We start from the raw sequence: 21821 nt of genomic DNA on the forward strand, positions 1-21821 counted from the left end.
AACCAACAGCTTTTGTAAAGTACCCCAAACACATCTGTGGTAGAGGACCCAAAAACACATCTTGTATAGTACACAAAAACACCATTTATACAGAATCCCAGTCACTAATACTTCAGTAGGCTCGAGTTACTTCTGACTTAAATTTGTAGACTGGAACTTCAGATGGCTTCTTCCTGAAGCTATTATATATCTGATCTTAAATGCACACACTTTTAAGTAAACTCTTCAGGGTTTTATTACAACACTTCTATTCAGGGATAATCACTAACTCTTTAAGCTAATCTAGTTTCATTATACGCTTCCTTCTCAGGAACACTAGTCTGTACAGTCATTCTTCACAGAACTGCTCAAAACTGTAAAACTAAAAGAAAACTGCTTTGTCTAAGCATTGCGTGTTTCCCTTAAGCTTTAAAAAAACTCTCCTGACCTTCTAACCTGGACCTTGTTTATCTTGTTCAGTCATAAAACCCTACCAATGTGCCCAAAGCCCCATTAATTCTAAAGCTAAGCCTCAAAAATTATTTTAAAGTAAATCACTGTAGCTACAGAAATACAATTTAATGATTAACTTCAGACACACAGAAAAGCGACACTACTAACTCAAAACTGAAAGCTCAAAGTTAAAATAAATGATGTTAAAAACAGACATAAATCACAGGCTTTTTAATTGCAAAATACACTTTATTTATTAAAAGAATCTATAGTACATACAAAAGTTCTAAATCAATTCTGTATAGCCGTCAGGTCCAATTGTAGATTCTCTCCCCAAAGCCAATGTGGAGAGCATGTCCCACAGGTAAGTGTGTGATATCCTATCAAAGGCCTTCTCCTGGTGCAGGCTGATGAGGCAGATACCCATTCCACCCCATGTACTGCACAGAGGCAATCATATCCCTGAAGAGCACAAGTCTGTCAGAGATCTTCCTGCCCAGTACAGCACAAATTTGTTTGGAGTGAATCACCTTGACATTGAACACCATTATCTGCAGCAGGAGTAGGTTCTGCATGCTTTTCTTGAGTTTGGACAATTTTCTCCATCTTTCTCCATTCTTCTGAATATCTTTAAGAATCAAGAATCCCTTGATTGTTTCCCACCAGTATGTTGAAGATGCAAAGAGTGATTTCATGATTTTTTAAAACTTTGTAAACCCCTTTGAGTTCCTCAAGGGGTTTTGGGGTCAACAATTTCACATTATGCTTCCATGTTCCCTTGCAGGCCCATTGGTTGTTCTGTAGTTGGCAGTTGGCCAGCAGGAGGCAGTACAGTTTATATCACACTGACCTATGCTCAAATTTTACCTGTTCCTCTCTAGCACATACTGAAAGTTGCATTTGCTCCTTTTCTTATGCATTGAGTTGTTATTTATTCTTGTTCCCCATTAGTATTGCTATCTCCCTCATTTTGTGAAGCTTCATCTTCCCTTGTGTCTCACATACTGAATTTGTGTCCATTTTGTCTCTCATACACTGAGGTTGTATTTGGACTAAAATGGGATATGAAAATGATGATGATAATGTCACACACACATTAGCACAGCAATAATAAAAATGAGAGAGAAGCATACACAGTGAAGTGAAAGTTGTCACAGGGTCCAAAAAGTAATTGACGATGTCTTGTGGTATGTCTAATCCAAGGGTCATCATGGGGAAAGACAGGCGTTCGTGATTACCCCAGCTGGATTTAGAAACTGAACTTGCACTGTTAGCAGTAATTGGGCCCAATGGTTTGTTTCTGTATTTAGAATCACAGACTAATTACAGCACATAAAGATGGCATTTGGCCTATTTTGTCCAAACCAAATTTCTGTAAACTTACCTAGTCCCTGCATTAATCTTGTAGCGCCACTGCTTCTTTTTTTCAGATACTGTAGTTATCTGACTCTCTCCTGGGCACCATGATTAAATCTGCCTCAACCATACTCTTCAACAGTGCATTCTTATCCATGTACTGCAGAAGAAATCTCTCACAGTGCTGTAAATTCGTTTGCCAATCACCTCAAATTGGTGTCCTCTGGTTCTCGATCTACCTACAACAGTTTATCTCTCTTTACTCTGTCCAGAACTCTCAGAGCTTTGAATGTCTCTTAATGAATCTCCTTTTTATCCTCTCTTCATGGTAAAAAAAAGCCCCAACTTCTCCAATCCTTCTGATAAAGAATTGCCTGACTCAAAATGTTAACTCCGCCTTCTTTCCACAGCTGCTGCCAGACCTACTGAGTTTCTCCAGCAATTTCCATTTTTGTTATATAGTACTTGGTACCCTTCTCCTTTAAAGTTTTACAGCTTTAAGTCCTTCATATCTTTCCTGAGCGTGGTGTCCAGAACTGAGCACAATTCTCAGTTGATCTCAAAATGGTGTTGTATAAAGATTAATTGTAACCTTTTTGCTTTTGTACACTATACCCTTATTTACAAACAAGATTTTTTTTTACGTTTATCACCACTTTTGCACGCAGCCGTCCACCTTCAATGTTTTACATCTCACCTACACACCCTCAAGATGTACCTGGCCCTCTTTTCCTCCAGCTCTCCACGTCACGAAGTGCACGCGCACAGTGCCTTTCAGAAGGAGCGCCGGCTCTCGCTTGTGAATGCGTACGAGCTGAGGGTGCGCGCGCGCGCGAGGCGGCGGGCGCGCGGCCCGCCTGGAAGGTTCCATGTTTGTGTTGGTGTTTGTCGGTGGCGACGCCGCAGCCTGTCTTCCCTCCGCCTCTTTCAGTTCGAGCGAGCTGCTCCCCGGTGGCGGAGGCAGTGGCAGAGTCGGTCTGGATGGATCATCAGCATCATGGCGATTGATGGTAAGTGGGCCACAAAGCACCCAGCTCCCACTGACTGGCCTCATTCAGCCCACTCTTCCCGCTCGCTCGGCCTGACTTGCCAGGGCTGGACGGTGGGCGTCTGTCAGAAGGCGCGAGACGGCAGTGGCGGGAGCACCGACCGACAGCCAGGGCCGGACCCGGCCCGGCCCGGCCAGGCCAGGGCCCGGGGTGGGGGCGCCATCGTCTGTCAGCGGGTTGCGCCCGGGCCTGCGGCTCGGCTGCTGTCCGCTGCTGGCGAGGTGCTGAAAGCTGCAGCCGCAAGCACCAACCAGGCCAAGTTCCAGCGGGCTCTTTGCCGGTTCAGTCTGCTCGTTGTCTCCAAACCGATTGCGTGGATAGTGATGGGTTAATGTGCGAGCCGGCTTCCCTTGACCCCGCCGCAGCCACGGCCGAATCCCTTATCTGGAGCACCACAGTACATTGCCCGAGGTATCTGTCCGAGAGTGTCTTCAACCTGTTGCACCAATTATCAGACCCCGCTACCCAAACACATCTCCACATTTGTAGAGAGCGTCGATGTTAGGATTAAAGATGGGGGAAATTAGATCACATCAAAAAGAAAAGCCTTATTATTTTGCACGTTGTCCCTATTTGCCATCTGTTATGCTATGATTTTATGTTGCGTGGTGGCAGCATGATGGCATACTATAATATCTCTCACGAACTGCGCTGAAATAAACGATATCACAAATGGGCATTGCCACGTTACTTTTGTTTCACTGGCGTTTCAGAGCTGAACTCCTACTTAAGTGAGAAGGTTATTGTAGCAGGTTGTAGATATAATGCAGGATAAACGACCTTTGCCAGTTTAATCTTTGATCTTAATAATTTCAAGATCACTTTTGTCTTCATATTTTCTAAAATCTAGAATTTAGTGGCACGTTACTGTGAAGAATAATTTCACTGTCATTAATTTCAGTTGTTTTTCCTGCTGACAAGAACAACTCCAGTTTCCAAAATGATATTTTAAAGATGTGTTCTTTAAATTATTTTCTGGTGTATTTGCCTTTTTCTAAGAATCTACATTTTAAAGAAAAGTTCTGTAGATTGTACAAGTCACTGAAAGTTTCAGGTTGATTCACAAATTTTATAAGTGCAATAAAAATGCTGTTTTGGCTCATGTTTCTATTTTAGGTTTCTTCAAAAAAGCAGTGTTGGAATAATTGGGGAAATTGAGTTTACTTGATGACTAATTAATATATTAATTCTGTATCATAAGAAAAAGTAATTATTATAAACAGGAGGTTGTAAGCAACTTTTATCCCTGAGCTACAAATTCAATTTTGATTGCATAGTTTACTTATGCAATGGGAATAAATCCTTCTAGCCCCATTCCCTGCCCCTTTAAGAAGGCTATCTTATTAGCCCAGAATATTATGGAATTATATACTTTTAAGTGTCATCCATTATTGCATGCAAGCCAACCTTATATTTTAACTAATTTTAGATTTAAATTAATTTAAAAATATCTACTCAACATTAAAATTGAATTTCCTTTCACTAGTATAATTTCTTGGATATGAATTTCTAAACAATTTGTGCAGATATGTACACTTTTTATCCAAGTTACCTTATAATTTGCCTCTCACTCTTTAAGAATGTTTTTGCTTTGCATCAACTTTGACTGAGTGAGAAGATGAATAACCTGTTAACACAAAGAAGGGTGCTACAAATTTTAGATTTCTGTTCTTGGAAATTTGAAACTGAAAAGAAAGTTAAAAAAGAATGATGCATACCAGCATTGCATAATTGCTATAAGCATTGCTGATGACACAAAATTAGATGGCATTTGCTGATGACACACAGTTAGGTACATTATAGATAATTTAGATGCTAGTCTACCAATATCCTTTGTTATTTTATGTGAAGTGAATGGACAAAACTGTGCCAGGTGGTGTTCAATGTAAGCAAATGTGCAGCTATCCATTTTGGACTGAAAAAGAATAGATCAGGATACTTTTTATAAAGTTAAAGAGGGGGCTCAGATGCATGGATCTTTAAAATGAAACAAACAGGTACAGAAATTAATCAAGAAAGCCTATGGAATGCTGGCCTTCATATCTGAAAGACTGGAATACAATGATGTAGAAGTTTTGCTGCAGCAATGCAAAGTCCTCATCAGACACCACTTAGTACTGTGACTGGATCTGGGTCGTACAATTTAGGAAGGACATATTGGCCTTGGAGTATCACATAGGTTTACAAGAATGATACCTTGACTTCAGGGGTTAAGTTATGAGGCCCATTTTTCTGTAGCATTTAGAAGGTTAAAGGATGATCTGATCGAAGTCTTCAAGATATTAACAGTAAAAGACCGGGTAGGTAAAGATAAATTATTTCCACTGTTTTGAGCTTCTAGAATTAGGGGGAATAGTCTGAGAATTAGGGCTGATGGTTCAGGAGAGATGTTAGGAAGCACTTCTGCACACATAGGATGGTAGCTTTTGGAACTCTCTTCCACAAACAGCAGTGAATGCGGGATCAGTTGTTAATTTTAAATCGGAGATAGATAAAGTTTTGTTAGGTAAAGGTATTAAGTGATATGGGCCAAAGGCAGGTACATGGAGTTAGGCCACAGATCAGCCATGATCTCACTGAATGGTGGAGTAGTCTCGAGTGGACTGAATAACCTGCTCTTATTCTAATATTGTAACTAAGCAATATAACCTGCTTCATTCATGTGATAGACTCTGTTTGGTATTTTATATAGTTCTTTTAAATCCGCTACCTGGCTCACAACATACCATGCAGAATTGCTGGCCAGGAGGGCAAGCAGTGAAGTTTACTTAAAGATGTTACTCGTTGCTTTCTGTGGCCTTGTAGAATTGGACACAAGTGGTTCAAAAATAACTTTGTCAATTTGTTTCTTTTCCAGCTTTAGCATTTCCAAGGTGCAGTATTCCTGAAAAGTGTGCTAAATCACTGCATTTAGCCTCCTGTTCGTGTTTCAGGGAAAGAAAAAGATTGTCCAATTTTTATCTTATGATATTTAAAAATTAAACATAAAAAAGGTAGATGAAAGGATATTAAGGGATCAGGGTCAGCCATGGCCGACTAACCCAGACTCTCCATCCTCTTCCTCCCTCTCACTGGGGCGTGTTGGCCTGGTCCCACCATTACCCTGGGCTTACGTGTCATTTTGGGCTTCATTGGGACTGCCTTTAGTATGGCTTTTGAGCAACTAGCTTTAGGATGGATGGTTTTCTGCTGATTTTTTACTTTGAAAGGGGGTGCACTTTAAATTCCAGCCCACAGTATGGGTCAAAGAGCGGAGGTTTGTTAAATAATCTTTTTTTCTGGCTTTGACATGTTGTCACCCTTTTTTGCAGTAAAATCTTCATATGGTATTAGAATGTTGATGTTTAGTTATTGTATTGTGATTAGATTTTTATGGACAATGCAATTTGGGTACCTCGTATGTTATCATTTTCCAACTTTTAATGACCTGGAGAATGGCAAGCATGAAAACTATTTAACCAGCTTCAAAGTAAGGCAGCTGTTTCATTCTGGAACCTGTAAAGCAATTTCTGTGTTACATGTGAATATTTGTAAGTGGAAAGAAATAGTAACAGGAACTGTATGTGGAACATATGGTGCAAGCTGAAAATTAATGTGAAGTACAGAATATTGCATTTTTAAGTTGTGATATCACACTGTATTTAGTGGTTTCACAAAAAAACTTCACAAATGACTTCTACAGGCTTTCCATGCAAAAGTAAATGTGCATAATAAAATCTTATAAAATAGTTTACATGATGTTGTCTGTCAGTTAAGATAGTATCAGAATGAAAAGAAAATTTAAAACTATGGACGATTTTTTTTAGGGTAATGCTGATGTCTGCATGTTAGGTCTGAGGAAATTCTGCTTGTTTGTAGAAACTGCCAAATTGAGTGAAGTCATGACATTTTTGTAGCAGAATATTCTGTGCTTCTGAAAACTGTCATTGTTTTCAAAATCAAGTTTCCTAATTTGCATAAACTAATGGAAAGTTTAAGTATAGTAAATATATAAATTTAATGCATAAAAATAAATATTAACTACTGTGAGCAGGTTTTTAAATTGCAGCAATTACTATATAAATGTTTATCTTAACTTCACAACTAACTTAAATAGAATTAGTCATAGAAGTAAGGCCATTTGTACGAGGTGAATCATGAGTTATCAGTAAATAAATTCTGATTTGTAAATACTTGAGGTTTAATGTTCATCTTCGATTACTTTTTCTCATATTTTTCTTAAAGGAAGAAATGTTGCCAACTGCTCATTCTCTTTGGAGAATGAATTTGCTGATACTAAGTTAGACATTGAAGAGTGGGCATAGTTGCTTTGTATATTGGTGACTTTTCTAAGATGAATGTGATTGATAATCTTTGTGTGAAAATGCATCAAATAAAAAAGGTCAGCATGAAAATTAGCAAGGAAATTGGAAAATAATCATAAAAAACCAAGACTGAAGCTAGTCCACAATGGTTGTGTTAGGCTGTAAATTTTTCTCTTGCTGATGTTTTGAGCTGTTTCAATGTCTGATTCTTCCTTCATTCAGCATTACATAATGACTTTTGATCAGCTAATTCACATAAGTTACAAGAACACAGCAGGTATCAGTTTCTGATTGAAGTTATATACTTGTTGAATTTCTTTCTGGGTCACAGTAAGGTAACCATAAAGGGGTTTTGTACATATCTATTATTAGAAGCATCAATTTTCTCAAATTATTAAATATATTGAACACAAAATTTGCAATGTTTTTCTCCCCATATTTTTTCTTTCACTATTTGAAGGTGAAAGACTTCAATACCTCCCCGCAGCTGCTGAACAGACTCATCAGTGCGTGAGTGAATCTCTCCTGGGGAGTGTGGTTGGGCAGCATTTAAACTAAAATGGCAGGGTAATTTGAACATAGAGGGAGACAGGGAGAGGGAAACAAAGGCAAAAACAAAATACAGAATAGGTACTAGGAAAAGTGAAAGAAAGAGAGTTTATGGGCAAGAATCAAACAGGGTAAAAACAATGACCGCAGATGCTGGAAACCAGAATCTGGATTAGTGGTGCTGGAAGAGCACAGCAGTTCAGGCAGCATCCAAGTAGCTTCGAAATCGACGTTTCGGGCAAAAGCCCTTCATCAGGAATAAAGGCAGTGAGCCTGAAGCGTGGCCCTACTGCGAATCCTGATGAAGGGCTTTTGCCCGAAATGTCGATTTCGAAGCTACTTGGATGCTGCCTGAACTGCTGTGCTCTTCCAGCACCACTAATCAAGAATCAAACAGGACCATGGGACAAAATAATGAGAATGGGACAAGGATATTCAAAGGACATTCACAGTAAAGTGGATAATAGTTGTGATATAGTTGTAATAGTGTCTTACAAACTTGATTGAGTTTTTTTGAGGCTATGACCAAGAAGATAGATGAGGGCAGAGCAGTAAATGTTGTCCACATGGACTTTAGTGAATCTTTGACAAGGTTCTACATTGTAGACTGGTTAGTAAAATTAGATCACATGGGATTCAGGGAGGCCTTCCTAATTGGATACAAAATTGGCTGGATGGTAGAAAACAGAGGATTGTGGTGAAGGATTGTTTCTTGGACTGAGGCCTGTGAACAGCAGGGCTTGGTGCTGGGTCCGCTGTTCTTTGTTATTTATATAAAATAATTGGATGAGAATTTAGGAAGCATGGTAAGTAAGCTTGCGGATGACACCAAATTGGTGGTACAGTGGACAGTGAAGAAGGTTATCTAAGATTACAAGGGATCTTGATCAATTAGGCCAATGGACTGAGGACTGGCAGATAGAGTTTAATTTGGATAAGTGTGATGTGTTGCATTTTGGTAAGACAAACAGGATAGAACTTACAATGTTAATGGTAAGGCCCTGGAGAGTATTGTTGATCAGAGAGACTTGGGGGTTCAGGTACATAATTATTTGAAATTTGCGTCACAGGTAGACAGGGTGGTTAAGAGAGTGTTCATTGTTCAGACTTTTGAGTATAGGTTTGGGACATCTTGTTGAGGTTGTACAGGACAATGCTGAGGCCTCTTCTGCAGTTCTGTGTGCAGTTCCGGTAACCCTGTTATAGAAAGGATATTATTAAACTAGAGAGGGTTCAGAAAAGATTTGCCAGGATGTTGCCAGGAATAGAGGTTTTGAGTAATATAAATGGCAGGATAGACAGGGACTTTTTTCACTAGAGCTTAGGAAGTGGAGGGGTGACCTTATAGAGGTTTATAAAATCATGAGGGGCAGAAAAGGTGATGAGCAAAGTTCTTTTCCCTAAGGTGGGGGAGTTCAGAACTAGGGGGCATATTTTTAAGTTGAGAGGAGAAAGATTTAAAAAGGAAATGAGGGGCAACTTTTTTACACAGAGAATGGTTGGTAACTGGAATGAACTGCCAGAGGAAGTGGTAGATGCTGGTACAGTTATAACATTGAAAAGACATTTGTACCGATACAAAGGCAGGCAAATGGGACTAGTTTTAGTTTGGGAAACTCGGTTGGCATAGACTGGTTGGACTGAAGCAGTCTGTTTCAATGACTCTCTGTGAGTCTATCTGGCTGAAACGTGATCAGGGATGGGAACTGATTACACAGGAATAATCAGTTTTTGGGAAGGATGGACAAAGAAGAAAAAGAGTTGGGGTAGTATTGCTGGTTAAAGAATAAATTAACGCAATAGTGAAAAAGGATGTTAGCTCAAGTAAAGTAGAATTTAAAAAGGTAGAGCTTAGGAGAACCAAAGGGCAGAAAACTGTAGTAGTTGTTGCATACAGACCCCCAAACTCTACTGGTAATATTGGAGAAGGCATTAAAAAGGAAATTAGGGATGCAAGCAATAAAGGTACAGTTGTGATTATGGATGACTTTAATCTGCACATAGATTGGGCAATTCAAATCAGCAACAATGCCATAAAGGAGGTCAGAAGTCACATGACACAAAGTTCTATAAGTTCCAGCAGGTTTATTTGAAATCACAAGATTTCGGAGTGCTGCTCCTTCGTCAGGTGAAGTGAAGGAAAGCACATAGGTAGAACATTTATATACAGAGAGATCAAAAGATAGTACAAATGGTGTAAATAGAGTGTTGACCGACTGAATAACAAGTCTCTGTAGGTGATCAAAAGTGTCAGACGATGTGAGTAAAGCATCAACAGCTGAATAGCAAGTAAATGGATAACCTATGATCCAATTAATTGACACAGAGAAATAATTACAAAAATTTAAAAGTAAGATGGTGCTGGAGACAAACTAAATGGCTAGAATAACATGATAGTATAAGAGTTGCATGCTGAGCTTGTAACCAAAGTAACAAGTAAACTAAAACTGTACACGCTAATTAAGGTAGCGTGATCATAACAAGGTATCAAGGTGATTGTGTCAAAACAGAACAGTAAGGAAGATTTTCCAAATACAGAACAGTTGGGGGGTGGGGGTGAGGTTACATGTAGCACTACATGAACCCAAGATCACAGTTGAGACTGTCTTTATGCTTGCTATGACAATGAATGAATGGCAACTGTGCAACAATTGCCAGACAGGAACACTTCAGCAGTCAATGGCATTCAGCTTCCAATCTTTGGGTAAGCGTCCTCCAAAGTGGCCTTCAAAACAGACAACAAAGAAGCGCTGAGCAGAAACTGATAGCCAAGTTCCATACCCACAAAGACAGCCTCAACTGTGATCTTGGGTTCACATCATGCTACATGTAACCCCACTATACTGTTCTGTATTTGTAAAATCTTCCTTACTGTCTGTTTTGAGACTATCACCTTGATAAATTGTTATGATCTCTCTACCTTAATTAGTTTGTTGAGGAACAACTTCGAGGACAGGCCAATCTATGCTTGTGTAAATGAGAAAGGAATAATTGGCACACTTAACTGTGTGAGGCCCCTTGGGGATGATTGACTATAATGTGGTAGAATACCTCATTGAGATGGAGAGTCATGCAGTTGATTCTGAGACTAGGGTCCTGAATCTAAATAAAAGAAACCAAGCTGGCGATGGTAAATTGTATATATTACTAAAATGGTGACAGTGGATAGGCAGTGGCACATGTTTGAAGAGTGTATGTAGAAACATGGCTCAGGGATGGGCAAGACTGGCAGCTTAATGTTCCAGGATAAAAATGCTACAGAAAGGATAGAAAGGGAGGCAAGAAAGGAGGGTGAGTGGCATTTTTGATAGGGATAGCATTACAGCTGTGCTGAGGGAAGATATTCCTGGAAATACATCTAGGGAAGTTAGGGAAGTTATTTGGGTGGAACTGAGAAGTAAGAAAGGGATGATTACCTTATTGGGATTTTATTATAGACACCCCCCCCCCCCCCCCCCCCCCAATAGTCAGAGGGAAATTGATGAACAAACTTGTAAGGAGATCTCAGCTATCTGTAAGAATAATAGGGTAGTTATGGTAGGGGATTTTAACTTTCCAAACCTCGACTGGGACTGCCATAGTGTTAAAGGTTTAGATGGAGAGGAATTTCTTAAGTGCGTACAAGGCAATTTTCTGATTCATTATGTGGATGTACCTACTAGAGAAGGTGTAAAACTTGACCTACTCTTGGGAAATAAAGCAGGGCAGGTGACTGAGGTGTCAGTGGAGAAGCACTTTGGGGCCAGTGACCATAATTCTATTTGTTTTAAATAGTGATGGAAAAGGATAGACCTGATCTAAAAGTTGAAGTTCTAAATTGGAGAAAGGCTAATTTTGATGGTATTAGGCAAGAACTTTTGAAAGCTGATTGGAGGCAGATATTTGCAGGTAAAGGGATGGCTGGAAAATGGGAAGCCTTCAGAAATGAGATAATGAAAATCCTGAGAAAGTATATTCCTGTTAGGGTGAAAGGAAAGGCTGGTAGGTATAGGGAATGCTGGATGACTGAAGAAATTGAGGGTTTGGTTAAGAGAAAGAAGGAAACATAGTGAATCCTTAGAAGAGTATAAAGGAAGTAGGAGTGTACGTAAGAGGGAAATCAGGATGGCAAAAAGGGGACATGAGATAGCTTTGGCAAATAGAATTAAGGAGAATCCAAAGTGTTTATACAAATATATTAAGGACAAAAGTGTAACTAGAGAGAGAATAGGGCCCCTCAAAGATCAGCAAGGCGGCCTTTGTGTGGAGCCACAGAAAACGGGGGGGATACTAAATGAATATTTTGCATCAGTATTTACGGTGGAAAAGGATATGGAAGATATAGACTGTAGGTAAATACATGGTGACATCTTGCAAAATGTCCAGATTACAGGGGAGGACGTGCTGGATGTCTTGAAACAGTTAAAGGTGGATAAATCCCCAGGCCATGATCAGGTGTACCTGAGAACTCTGTGGGAAGCTAGGGAAGTCTTGGTCTCGCTGGGCCTCTTGTTGACACATTTGTATCATCGATAGTCATAGGTGTGGTGCCAGAAGACTGGAGGTTGGCAGATGTGGTGCCACTGTTTAAGAAGCGTGGTAAAGACAACCCAGGGAACTATAGACCGGTGAGCCTGACCTCAGTGGTGGGCAAGTTGTTGGAGGGAATCCTGAGGGATAGGATGGACATGTATTTGGAAAAGTAAGGACTGATTTGGGATAGTCAGCATGGTTTTGTGCGTGGAAAATCATGTCTCACAAACTTGATTGAGTTTTTTGAAGAAGTAACAAAGAAGATTGATGAGGGCAGAGCAGTAGGTGTGATTTATATGGACTTCAGTAAGGCGTTCGACAAGGTTCCCCATGGGAGACTGATTAGCAAGGTTAGATCTCTTGGAATGCAGGGAGAACTAGCCATTTGGATACACAACTGGCTCAAAGGTGGAAGACAGAGGGTGGTGGTGGAGGGTTGTTTTTCAGACTGGAGGCCTGTGACCAGCGGAGTTCCACAAGGATCGGTGCTGGGTCCTTTACTTGTTATCATTTACGTAAATGATTTGGATGTGAGCATAAGAGGTACAGTTGGTAAGTTTGCAGATGACACCAAAATTGGAGGTGTACTGGACAGCGAAGAGGGTTACCTCAGGTTACAACAGGATCTGGACCAGATGGGCCAATGGGCTGAGAAGTGGCAGATGGAGTTTAATTCAGATAAATGCGAGGTGCTGCATTTTGGGAAAGCAAATCAGGGCAGGACTTATACACTTAATGGTAAGGTCCTCGGGAGTGTTGCTGAACAAAGAGACCTTGGTGTGCAGGTTCATAGCTCCTTGAAAGTGGAGTCACAGGTAGATAGGATAGTGAAGAAGGTGTTTGGTTTGCTTTCCTTTATTGGTCAGAGTATTGAGTACAGGAGTTGGGAGGTTATGTTGCGGCTGTACAGGACATTGGTTAGGCCACTGTTGAAATATTGTGTGCAATTCTGATCTCCTTCCTATCGCAAAGATGTTGTGAAACCTGAAAGGGTTCAGAAAAGATTTTCAAGGATGTTGCCAGGGTTGGAGGATTTGAGCTATAGGGAGAGGCTGAACAGGATGGGGCTGTTTTTCTTGGAGCGTCAGAGGCTGGGGGGTGACCTTATAGATATTTACAAAATTATGAGGGGCATGGATCGGGCAAATAGACTAAGTCTTTTTCCTGGGATCAGGGAGTCCAGAACTAGAGGGCATAGGTTTAGGGTGAGAGGGGAAAAATATAAAAGAGACCTAAGGGGCAACATTTTCACACAGAGGGTGGTACGTCTATGGAATGAGCTGCCAGAGGAAGTGGTGGAAGCTGGTACAATTACAGCATTTAAAAGGCATCTGGATCAGTATCTAATAGGAAGAGTTAAGAGGGATATGGGCCAAGTGCTGGCAAATGGGACTAGATTAGGTTAGGATACCTGGTTGGCACTGATGAGTTGGACTGAAGGGTCTGTTTCCGTGCTGTACATCTCTCTGACTCTCTCTCTGACAGAGGGTAGTACGTGTATGGAATGAGCTGCCAGAAGATGTGTTGGAGGCTGGTACAATTGCAACATTTAAGAGGCATTTGGATGGGTTTGTGAATAGGAAGGGTTTGGAGGGATATGGGCTGGGTGCTGGCAGGTGGAACTAGATTGCTTTGGGATATCTGTTCGGCATGGACAGGTTGGACCGAAGGGTCTGTTTCCATGCTGTACATCTGTATGACTCTCTCTGACTCTAACTGCAACAATCATTCATTCCCGTCTGGCACAAAAATTAGGGATATTATTAGATTGAAAGAAGGGGCGTACAAATTGGCCAAAAGCAAAAGCAGCAGCAGACTTGAAGTTTGGGAGCTCTTTAGAATTCAGCAAAGGAAGATAAAGGGATTGAGGGGGAGAATGGAGTATGAGAGTAAGCTTTCAGGGAACATACAAACGAACTATAAAAACTTTTATTGGTGTGTAAAAGAAAAAGATTAGGGAAGAGAAATGAGGGAGCCTTATAGTCAGAAAAAAGGAGGGTTATAATTGGGAGCAAAGAAATAGCAGATCAATTGAATACATATTTTGGTTCTGTCTTCAGAGGAGGATGCAAATAAAGTCCCAAAACAGTTGAGGAACACAGGATCTAATGAGAGGGAGGAACTGAAAGAAATCAGTGTGAGGAGAGAAATGGTGATGGGGAAAGTGCTGGGACTAAAGGCCAATAACTTCTCAGGACCTGATAACCTGATAACCTGACCACACTAGTTAGAAAAGGAGGTAGAAAGAAGTGGGAAATTATAGACCAGTCAGCTAGATGTTGGTTGTAGGGAAAATGCTAAAAACATTAATAGCCGAGCGCTTAGAAAAGCACTTAGTGACAGGATTGGACAGAGTCAACTTATGAAAGGGAAACCATGCTTGACAAATTTACTTGCATTTTTGATAATATAACTAGTAGAATTGATAGGGGGGAGCAGATGGATTGACTTGAACTTTCAATAGACTTTTGACAATAAGAAATTAGCATGTAAAATTACATAGGATTGAAGGTAATATACTGACATGAGACTGAAAACAAAATGTAGGAATAAACAGGTTTTTTTCTGAGTGGCAGGCATTGTCTAGTGGGATACTGTAGGGATCAATGCTTAGATCCCAACTGTTCACAATATGATGAGGTAACTAAATGTAATATCTCCAGAGGATATAAAGCTGAATGGGAAGGGTGAACAGTGAGGAGGATGCAGAGATGCTTCATCATGGTGTGGACAAGTTGATTGAGTGGGCAAATGCATGGCAGATGACATAAAGTATGGATAAATATGAGGTTATTCACTTTGGTTGCAAAAACAGAAAGGCTAATAGTTTGGGAAAGGGGAAGTTGCAATGAGACCTTGGTGTCCTTGTACACCACTTACTGAAAGTAAGCATGCAGAAGGTAGTTAAGAAGGCATATGTTGGCTGTCAAAGCAAGAGAATTTGAATACAGGAGCAGGGGTGACTTGCTGCAATTGTATAGGGCCTTGGTGAGACATCACTTAGAGTATTGTGTGCAGTTTTGGTCTTCTTACCTAAGGCAGGGTTTCTGGCTATGGAGGAGTGCCACAATGTTTATGAGACTGATTTCTGGGACTGGGAGGAAGTAAGGACTGCAGATGCTGGAGATCAGAGCTGAAAATGTGTTGCTGGAAAAGCACAGCAGGTCAGGCAGCATCCAAGGAGCAGGAGAATCTACATTTCGGGCATGAGCCCTTCTTCAGGAATGAGGAAAGTGTGTCAAGCAGGCTAAGATAAAAGGTAGGGAGAAGGGACTTGGGGGAGGGGCGTTGGAAATGCGATAGGTGGAAGGAGGTTAAGGTGAGGGTGATAGGCCGGAGTGGGTGTGGGGGTGGAGAGGTCAGGAAGAAGATTGCAGGTTAGGAAGGTGGTGCTGAGTTCGAGCGTTGGGACTGAGACAAAGTGGGGGGAGGGGAAATGAGAAAACTGGAGAAATCTGAGTTCATCCCTTGTGCTTGGAGGGTTCCTAGGCAGAAGATGAGGCGCTCTTCCACCAGCCGTTGTTTTGCTGTGGTCTGGCGATGGAGGACTCCAAGGACCTGCATGTCCTTGGTGGAGTGGGAGGGGGAGTTGAAGTGTTGAGCTACGGGGTGGTTGGGCTGGTTGGTCCAGGTGTCCCAGAGGTGTACTCTGAAACGTTCCGCAAGTAGGCGACCTGTCTCCCCAATATAGAGGAGGCCACATCAGGTGCAGTAAATGATATGTGTGGAGGTGCAGGTGAATTTGTGGCAGATATGGAAGGATCCCTTGGGAGGTGTGGGCGCAAGTTTTGCATTTCTTGTGGTTGCAGGGAAAGGTTGGGTTGGTGGGGGGTGTGGACCTGACGAGGGAGTCACGGAGGGAGTGGTCTTTTCGGAACGCTGATAGGGGAGGGGAGGGAAATATATCCCTGGTGGTGGGGTCCGTTTGGAGGTGGCGGAAATGACGACGGATGATACGATGTATATGTAGGTTGGTGAGGTGGTAGGTGAGGACCAGTGGGGTTCTGTTCTGGTGGCGATTGGAGGGGCGGGGCTTAAGGGCGGAGGAGTGGGAAGTGGAGGAGATGCGGTGAAGAGCATCGTCGATCACGTCTGGGGGGAAATTGCGGTCTTTGAAGAAGGAGGCCATCTGAGTTTCTTCCATCGGCCTCCAAAATCACTCGGGCTCCATTAACCACGCGGCCGCTGCAGCGTCCGCTGCCGCAAACCATGATGTCACGTCTGCCCACACCGACCTTGCAGCCTCCGCGATCGCCGCCCAGACAACCACCTCCACGATCGCCAGGAAGATCATCGCCGACAGATTCGCGGCCTCCGGGGGGACCACGGTTATCGGGAACAACCCAGTTTCTCCTGTCGCCGCAGCCACTTCCGCCCCCAGTGAATTCACTCACCTGCACAACGACCACGCCGCATGCGTCTCCGCCCCCATGCCGATCTCCGTCACCATGCCTAACCCCACCCCCAGGCAGATCTCCGTTCGTACGCCTAACCCCGTCCCCACGCTGAACCCCATCCCCTCCCCAATCTTGGTCCCCGCCCTGATACCCGCCCCCACGCCTAACCCTGCCCCCACTCCCAGCTCCAGCCCCACACCAGGTCCTAGCTCCCAACCCTGCCGTGTTTTCACCATCCCTTCAGAACTACCCCTCTCTGAGGATGAAAGATCAGTCCTCGGCAGAGACCTCACCTTCATTCCCCTACGCTCTCGGATTAATGAGTTCAATACACATTAACGAGACATCGAACAATTCTTCCGCTGCCTTCGCCTCCGCGCATACGTCTTCAACCAGGATTCTCGCCCACCCTCTGATGACCCCTTCTCCCGCCTCCAACACACGCCATCCACCTGGACATCCCGTGTTGGCCTCTTACCTGCCCTCGATCTCTTCATTGCCAACTGCCGCTGCGACATTAACCACCTCAACCTCTCCACCCCTCTCACCCACTCCAACTTCTCACCCTTGGAACGTGCAGCCCTCCAACCCCAACCTCACTATCAAACCGGCAGACAAGGGAGGCGCGGTAGTAGTTTGGCGCACCGATCTTTACACTGCTGAGGCTAAACACCAGTTCGTGGACAACTCCTCCTACTGCCCCCTTGACCATGATCCCATCTCCCACCACCAAACCATCATGTCCCAGACCATCCATAACCTCATCACCTCACGGGATCTCCCATCCACCACCTCCAACCTCATTGTCCCACAACCCCGCACTGCCCGTTTCTACCTCCTGCCCAAAATCCACAAACCTGACTGCCCCGGCTGACCTATTGTCTCAGCCTGCTCCTGATCCACCGAACCCATCTCTACATACCTCGACACGGTCCTGTCCCCCTTGGTCCAAGAACTCCCCACCTACGTTCGGGACACCACCCACGCCCTCCACCTCCTCCATGATCTTCGCTTCCCCGGTCCCCAACGCCTTATCTTCACCATGTACATCCAGTCCCTGTACACCTCCATGCCCCATCACAAAGGACTCAGCCCTCCGCTTTTTCCTTTCCCGCCGTACCAACCAGTACCCTTCCTCGTGCTCCCACAAGTGGATTGACCAGTTCATCCACTTTACCAACACCTTCTACCCGACCTCAAATTTAGCTGGACCATCTCAGACTCCTCCCTCCCCTTCCTAGACCTCTCCATTTCTATCTCGGGCGACCGAATCAACATGGACATTTACTATAAACCGACCAACTCCCACAGCTTCCTAGACTACACCTCCTCCTACCCTGCCCCCTGTAAAAACGCCATCCCATATTCCCAATTCCTTCGTCTCCGCCGCATCTGCTCCCAGGAGGACCAATTCCAATACCGAACAACCCAGATGGCTTTCTTCTTCAAAGACCGCAATTTCCCCCCAGATGTGGTCGACGATGCTGTCCACCGCATCTCCTCCACTTCCTGCTCCTCTGCCCTTGAGCCCCACCCCTCCAATTGCCACCAGGACAGAACCCCACTGGTCCTCACCTACCACCCCACCAACCTCCATATACATCGTATCATCCGACGTCATTTCCGCCACCTCCAAATGGACCCCACCACCAGGGATATATTTCCCTCCCCTCCCCTATCAGCGTTCCGAAAAGACCACTCCCTCTGTGACTCCCTCGTCAGGTCCACACCACCTTCCTAACCTGCAATCTTCTTCCTGACCTCTCCACCCCACTCCCACTCCGGCCTATCACCCTCACCTTAACCTCCTTCCACCTATCACATTTCCAACGCCCCTCCCCCAAGTCCTTCCTCCCTACCTTTTATCTTAGCCTGCTTGGCACACTTTACTCATTCTTGAAGAAAGGCTCATGCCTGAAACATCGATTCACCTGCTCCTTGGATGCTGCCTGACCTGCTGCGCTTTTCCAGCAACACATTTTCAGCTCTGATTTCTGGGGCTGCAGGACTGACGTATGAAGAGAGACTGGATTGGTTCGGACAATATTCACTGGAGTTTAGAAGAATGAGTGGAGAATCACATAGAAATCTATAAAATTGTAACAGGACTAAACGAGGTAAATGTAAGAAGTTTATTATCAGGGAGAACAGAACCAGTGGCTACAGTCTAAGGATATGGAGTAGACCATTTCGAGTTGGGATCAGTAACTTCTTCACCCCAAAAAATGGTGACCCTGTGGAATTCTTTATACCACATAATGTAGTTGAGGATAAAACATTGAATATTTTCAGGAAGGAGTTAGATATAGTTGTCAGGGCTAAAGGGATCAAATAAATCAAACAGTGTGGGGAGAAATTGGGAGCAGGGTACTGTGTTGGATGATCATCCATGATCATATTGAATGGCTGAGCAGCTTTGAAGGACTGAGTGGCTGACTCCTGTTCCCAGTTTCTATGTTCTGTTTGATTACTCATTGCTCAGATGTTGGATTGAGATTAAACTTCTGAGTTGTATTACTGTTGACTTGCTACTAAACATTGTTACCGTTTTGTGTCAATGGAAAACTTTCTGAAAAATTGCAATCATAGGTCCTATTGTGGCCTTTCTACTGCCATGCCTTGATCATGGTCACAGTCAGTTTGTTAACTTTCATAAATCCTTAAATCCAACCTCACTTCTTTCTACTAGAAAAACTTCCCACGTTATTTACATGTTATGATCTCGGTAACATGTTTATTTGGCATTGGAAAACAGAAATATTTACAAAAAAAAATAGCCTCAAGGTTCATGGTTAAAATCCAAAGAATTTTACTGCAAAAAAAATCATGGAACATGAATATTAATATCTGCAATCTTTCTTGAATAGTCACTTACGTTAAAAATGTTTAAAGTAGAATGAACACTGGTACTTATACCTGAAACCAGATTTACTTTCTCAACCTTCCTTCTACATCTATTTGACTCTCACCATTGTAACTTCAGTTCAGAAACTTATCTGAAATTGGAAAATTAACCGCTTGGTATGAGTAACTACTTTGAAGATTCATGTAAAGCTTGAGATTTCTTTGGCTTACCACTATTTTGCTGTAAGGTTTTCCCTTCAAATCCTCTAATTGTCCCATAGTTGTATGTTCCAAATTCAAAACAGTGTTGCATACGTTTTGTATGTAGCCACCTAGAGTTAGAACTTTCCTGGTTCCAGTATTCTTTAACTCTGGAATCTTGCATCTAAAACCCTCTCTCTTTTCAGCTTGGTTCTCCCTAGAAGATTAATTCACTGTTGGCAGTTCTTCAGTAACAAGGGTTATGAAACTCTGTGATCCAACACATGGAATTGTAAAGTAACTGTACTAGATAGAGATGTGCCTTGTTCTGCAGCCAGATTGTTCTAAATTCTAACAAACCCTAGCTTGAAACAACTCCACATTCCATGGTTTCTTGTATAACTAACTTCAGGTTGACCACTTTTTCATTGTTTATCTCCCAGGCAACTTGGTTACATGATCATTAATGTGGAGACCCAGGTGCTTTACCAGACATCAACTTCTAGGTAAATCTAGTTCTTAAAGGGACCAGTATCCCAACATAAAGTGTTGATTTTTTTTCACCAAAAGACAATGAACCCTCAAAACTTGCATATTTAAACTCTAAACTATCCAATGTGAGTACCTCCAATCAACAATCTATTTATGCAGCTGTTTGATTTGCTCAACTGCTTCACCTTCACCTATGGTGCCCTTGTATTCTGTGGAACCCTTGCTTTCTCTCATCTTGGTTATTTCTATTGACAACCCTTGTCTTGCTTCTTCAAGTTCAATAGTCATGGATGTGAAAGTATCGAGTGTGCAGCTGTATTCACCATCCATTGTTAGAACTGAATGGACCACAATGAACTTTGGGCCTTGCTGTCCTCTATCAAAAAAATTCATTCCTTCAAGAATATCCTACAAAGACAAGAATAATTAACTATCTCCTTAAATTATTGCCATGAATGATGTTCATGAACTTCTAATGAGATGTTTCTACTATGTTGCATCCCTTTCCCTTTTTCATTATGCATTACCTCCTTCATCCCCCTAGTGTTTGCCTTCCCCAAGCTATGAACTTGTATCTTTTCTCTAGTTTATCTTGTCCATGAGACACAACTATTGTTCAGTTGAATTATTCCGTTCTTGTCCTCTTGATAATTGCTGCCATCATCACTCTTCATAACAGATTACTATGGCCTGCAACCCCATTATCGCTTTTTCTCGCTAAAGTTCTTGCATGTGCTGTCACTTCCCAAAACTATGTCCCAAATTTCCCACAAATCTTCAGTGAGATTTTTACCTCATCACAGCACATTGTTCTAATGAAAGTCACAAATTATATTCTCTGATTGTGAACATTATGTTCTATTCTTTGCCAAATGTTATCTTTGACATTGTCGACAATATTAACTGCTTCTACTGTTTTTCCATCATTTTCCAGTGGTTTCACTCCTGTCTATCTAAACGTGGCTAGAGTAGCTCCAGCTAAAGCTTTTCATTCCTGTCTCAAAACTGTCATAGTTGGACACACCCATCCTTGGTCTCCAGTTTTTCCTCCTCTACTTCCTGGTGAATTCTTGCACAGAACAGTGATCTCGTTCCACATGGACATACAGCTGTATTTTTCCATGACCTCATATCTTCTCCTCTGTCTTTATACTGTCATATTGCATCCTTAATTTCCTCCAATTAAACTTCGGGAAGACTTGTTTTATATCAAACCATAATGTTTCCAACCTCAGCATCACATTTGGTCCAACCTGAGACTCCAACCCTATATCTTTGCCGTCACAGACTGTTTTATCAATACGTTTCATTTCACCTGTCTTCTCTCACTCTCCCCCCACCTCCAACTACCTCCACCCAACAAACACACTCACCCACCAACCTCTAAAAGCACACGTTTTGCTGAGAATTTCATCTATGCCTCTGGCAACTCCAGAATTGACTAGCCTGACATATTTCCTGGCCAATCTCCTATCCTCCATCTTACAAAAACCTCAAGTTATTCCAGACACTGCCTTTAATCCCAACCTCAACCTTACTTACCTGCACTTACCTTACTTCACTGTGCACACAGATTTGGTCCCCCATGCCTCACATTTAATATTCTCATTCATTTGATGAAATTCCTTTGTGGCCTTGATCCTTCCTGTTTTGGTAATATTGTACAACCGTATAACCTCTGCTCC

At 42.5% G+C, this 21821-nt stretch overlaps 1 protein-coding gene across 2 annotated transcripts in view; it reads left to right on the plus strand.

The window, feature by feature from the left end:
* The first annotated feature begins 2570 nt into the window (after nucleotides 1-2570).
* The window catches only part of LOC140482947 (synaptotagmin-14-like), a 237333-nt gene continuing 218082 nt past the window's right edge, over nucleotides 2571-21821 (plus strand). Inside the window, exon 1 of one of the 2 annotated variants that reach the window (XM_072580721.1) lies at nucleotides 2571-2798. In XM_072580721.1, coding sequence (XP_072436822.1) covers nucleotides 2786-2798 — 13 coding nt within the window. In that variant the 5' untranslated portion in view covers nucleotides 2571-2785. The remainder of the gene's footprint in view (nucleotides 2799-21821) is intronic. The other variant, XM_072580722.1, reaches the window with a different exon arrangement.

The sequence above is a fragment of the Chiloscyllium punctatum genome, chromosome 11, assembly GCF_047496795.1.
Source record: "Chiloscyllium punctatum isolate Juve2018m chromosome 11, sChiPun1.3, whole genome shotgun sequence".
Classification (NCBI taxonomy): Eukaryota; Metazoa; Chordata; class Chondrichthyes; order Orectolobiformes; family Hemiscylliidae; genus Chiloscyllium; species Chiloscyllium punctatum.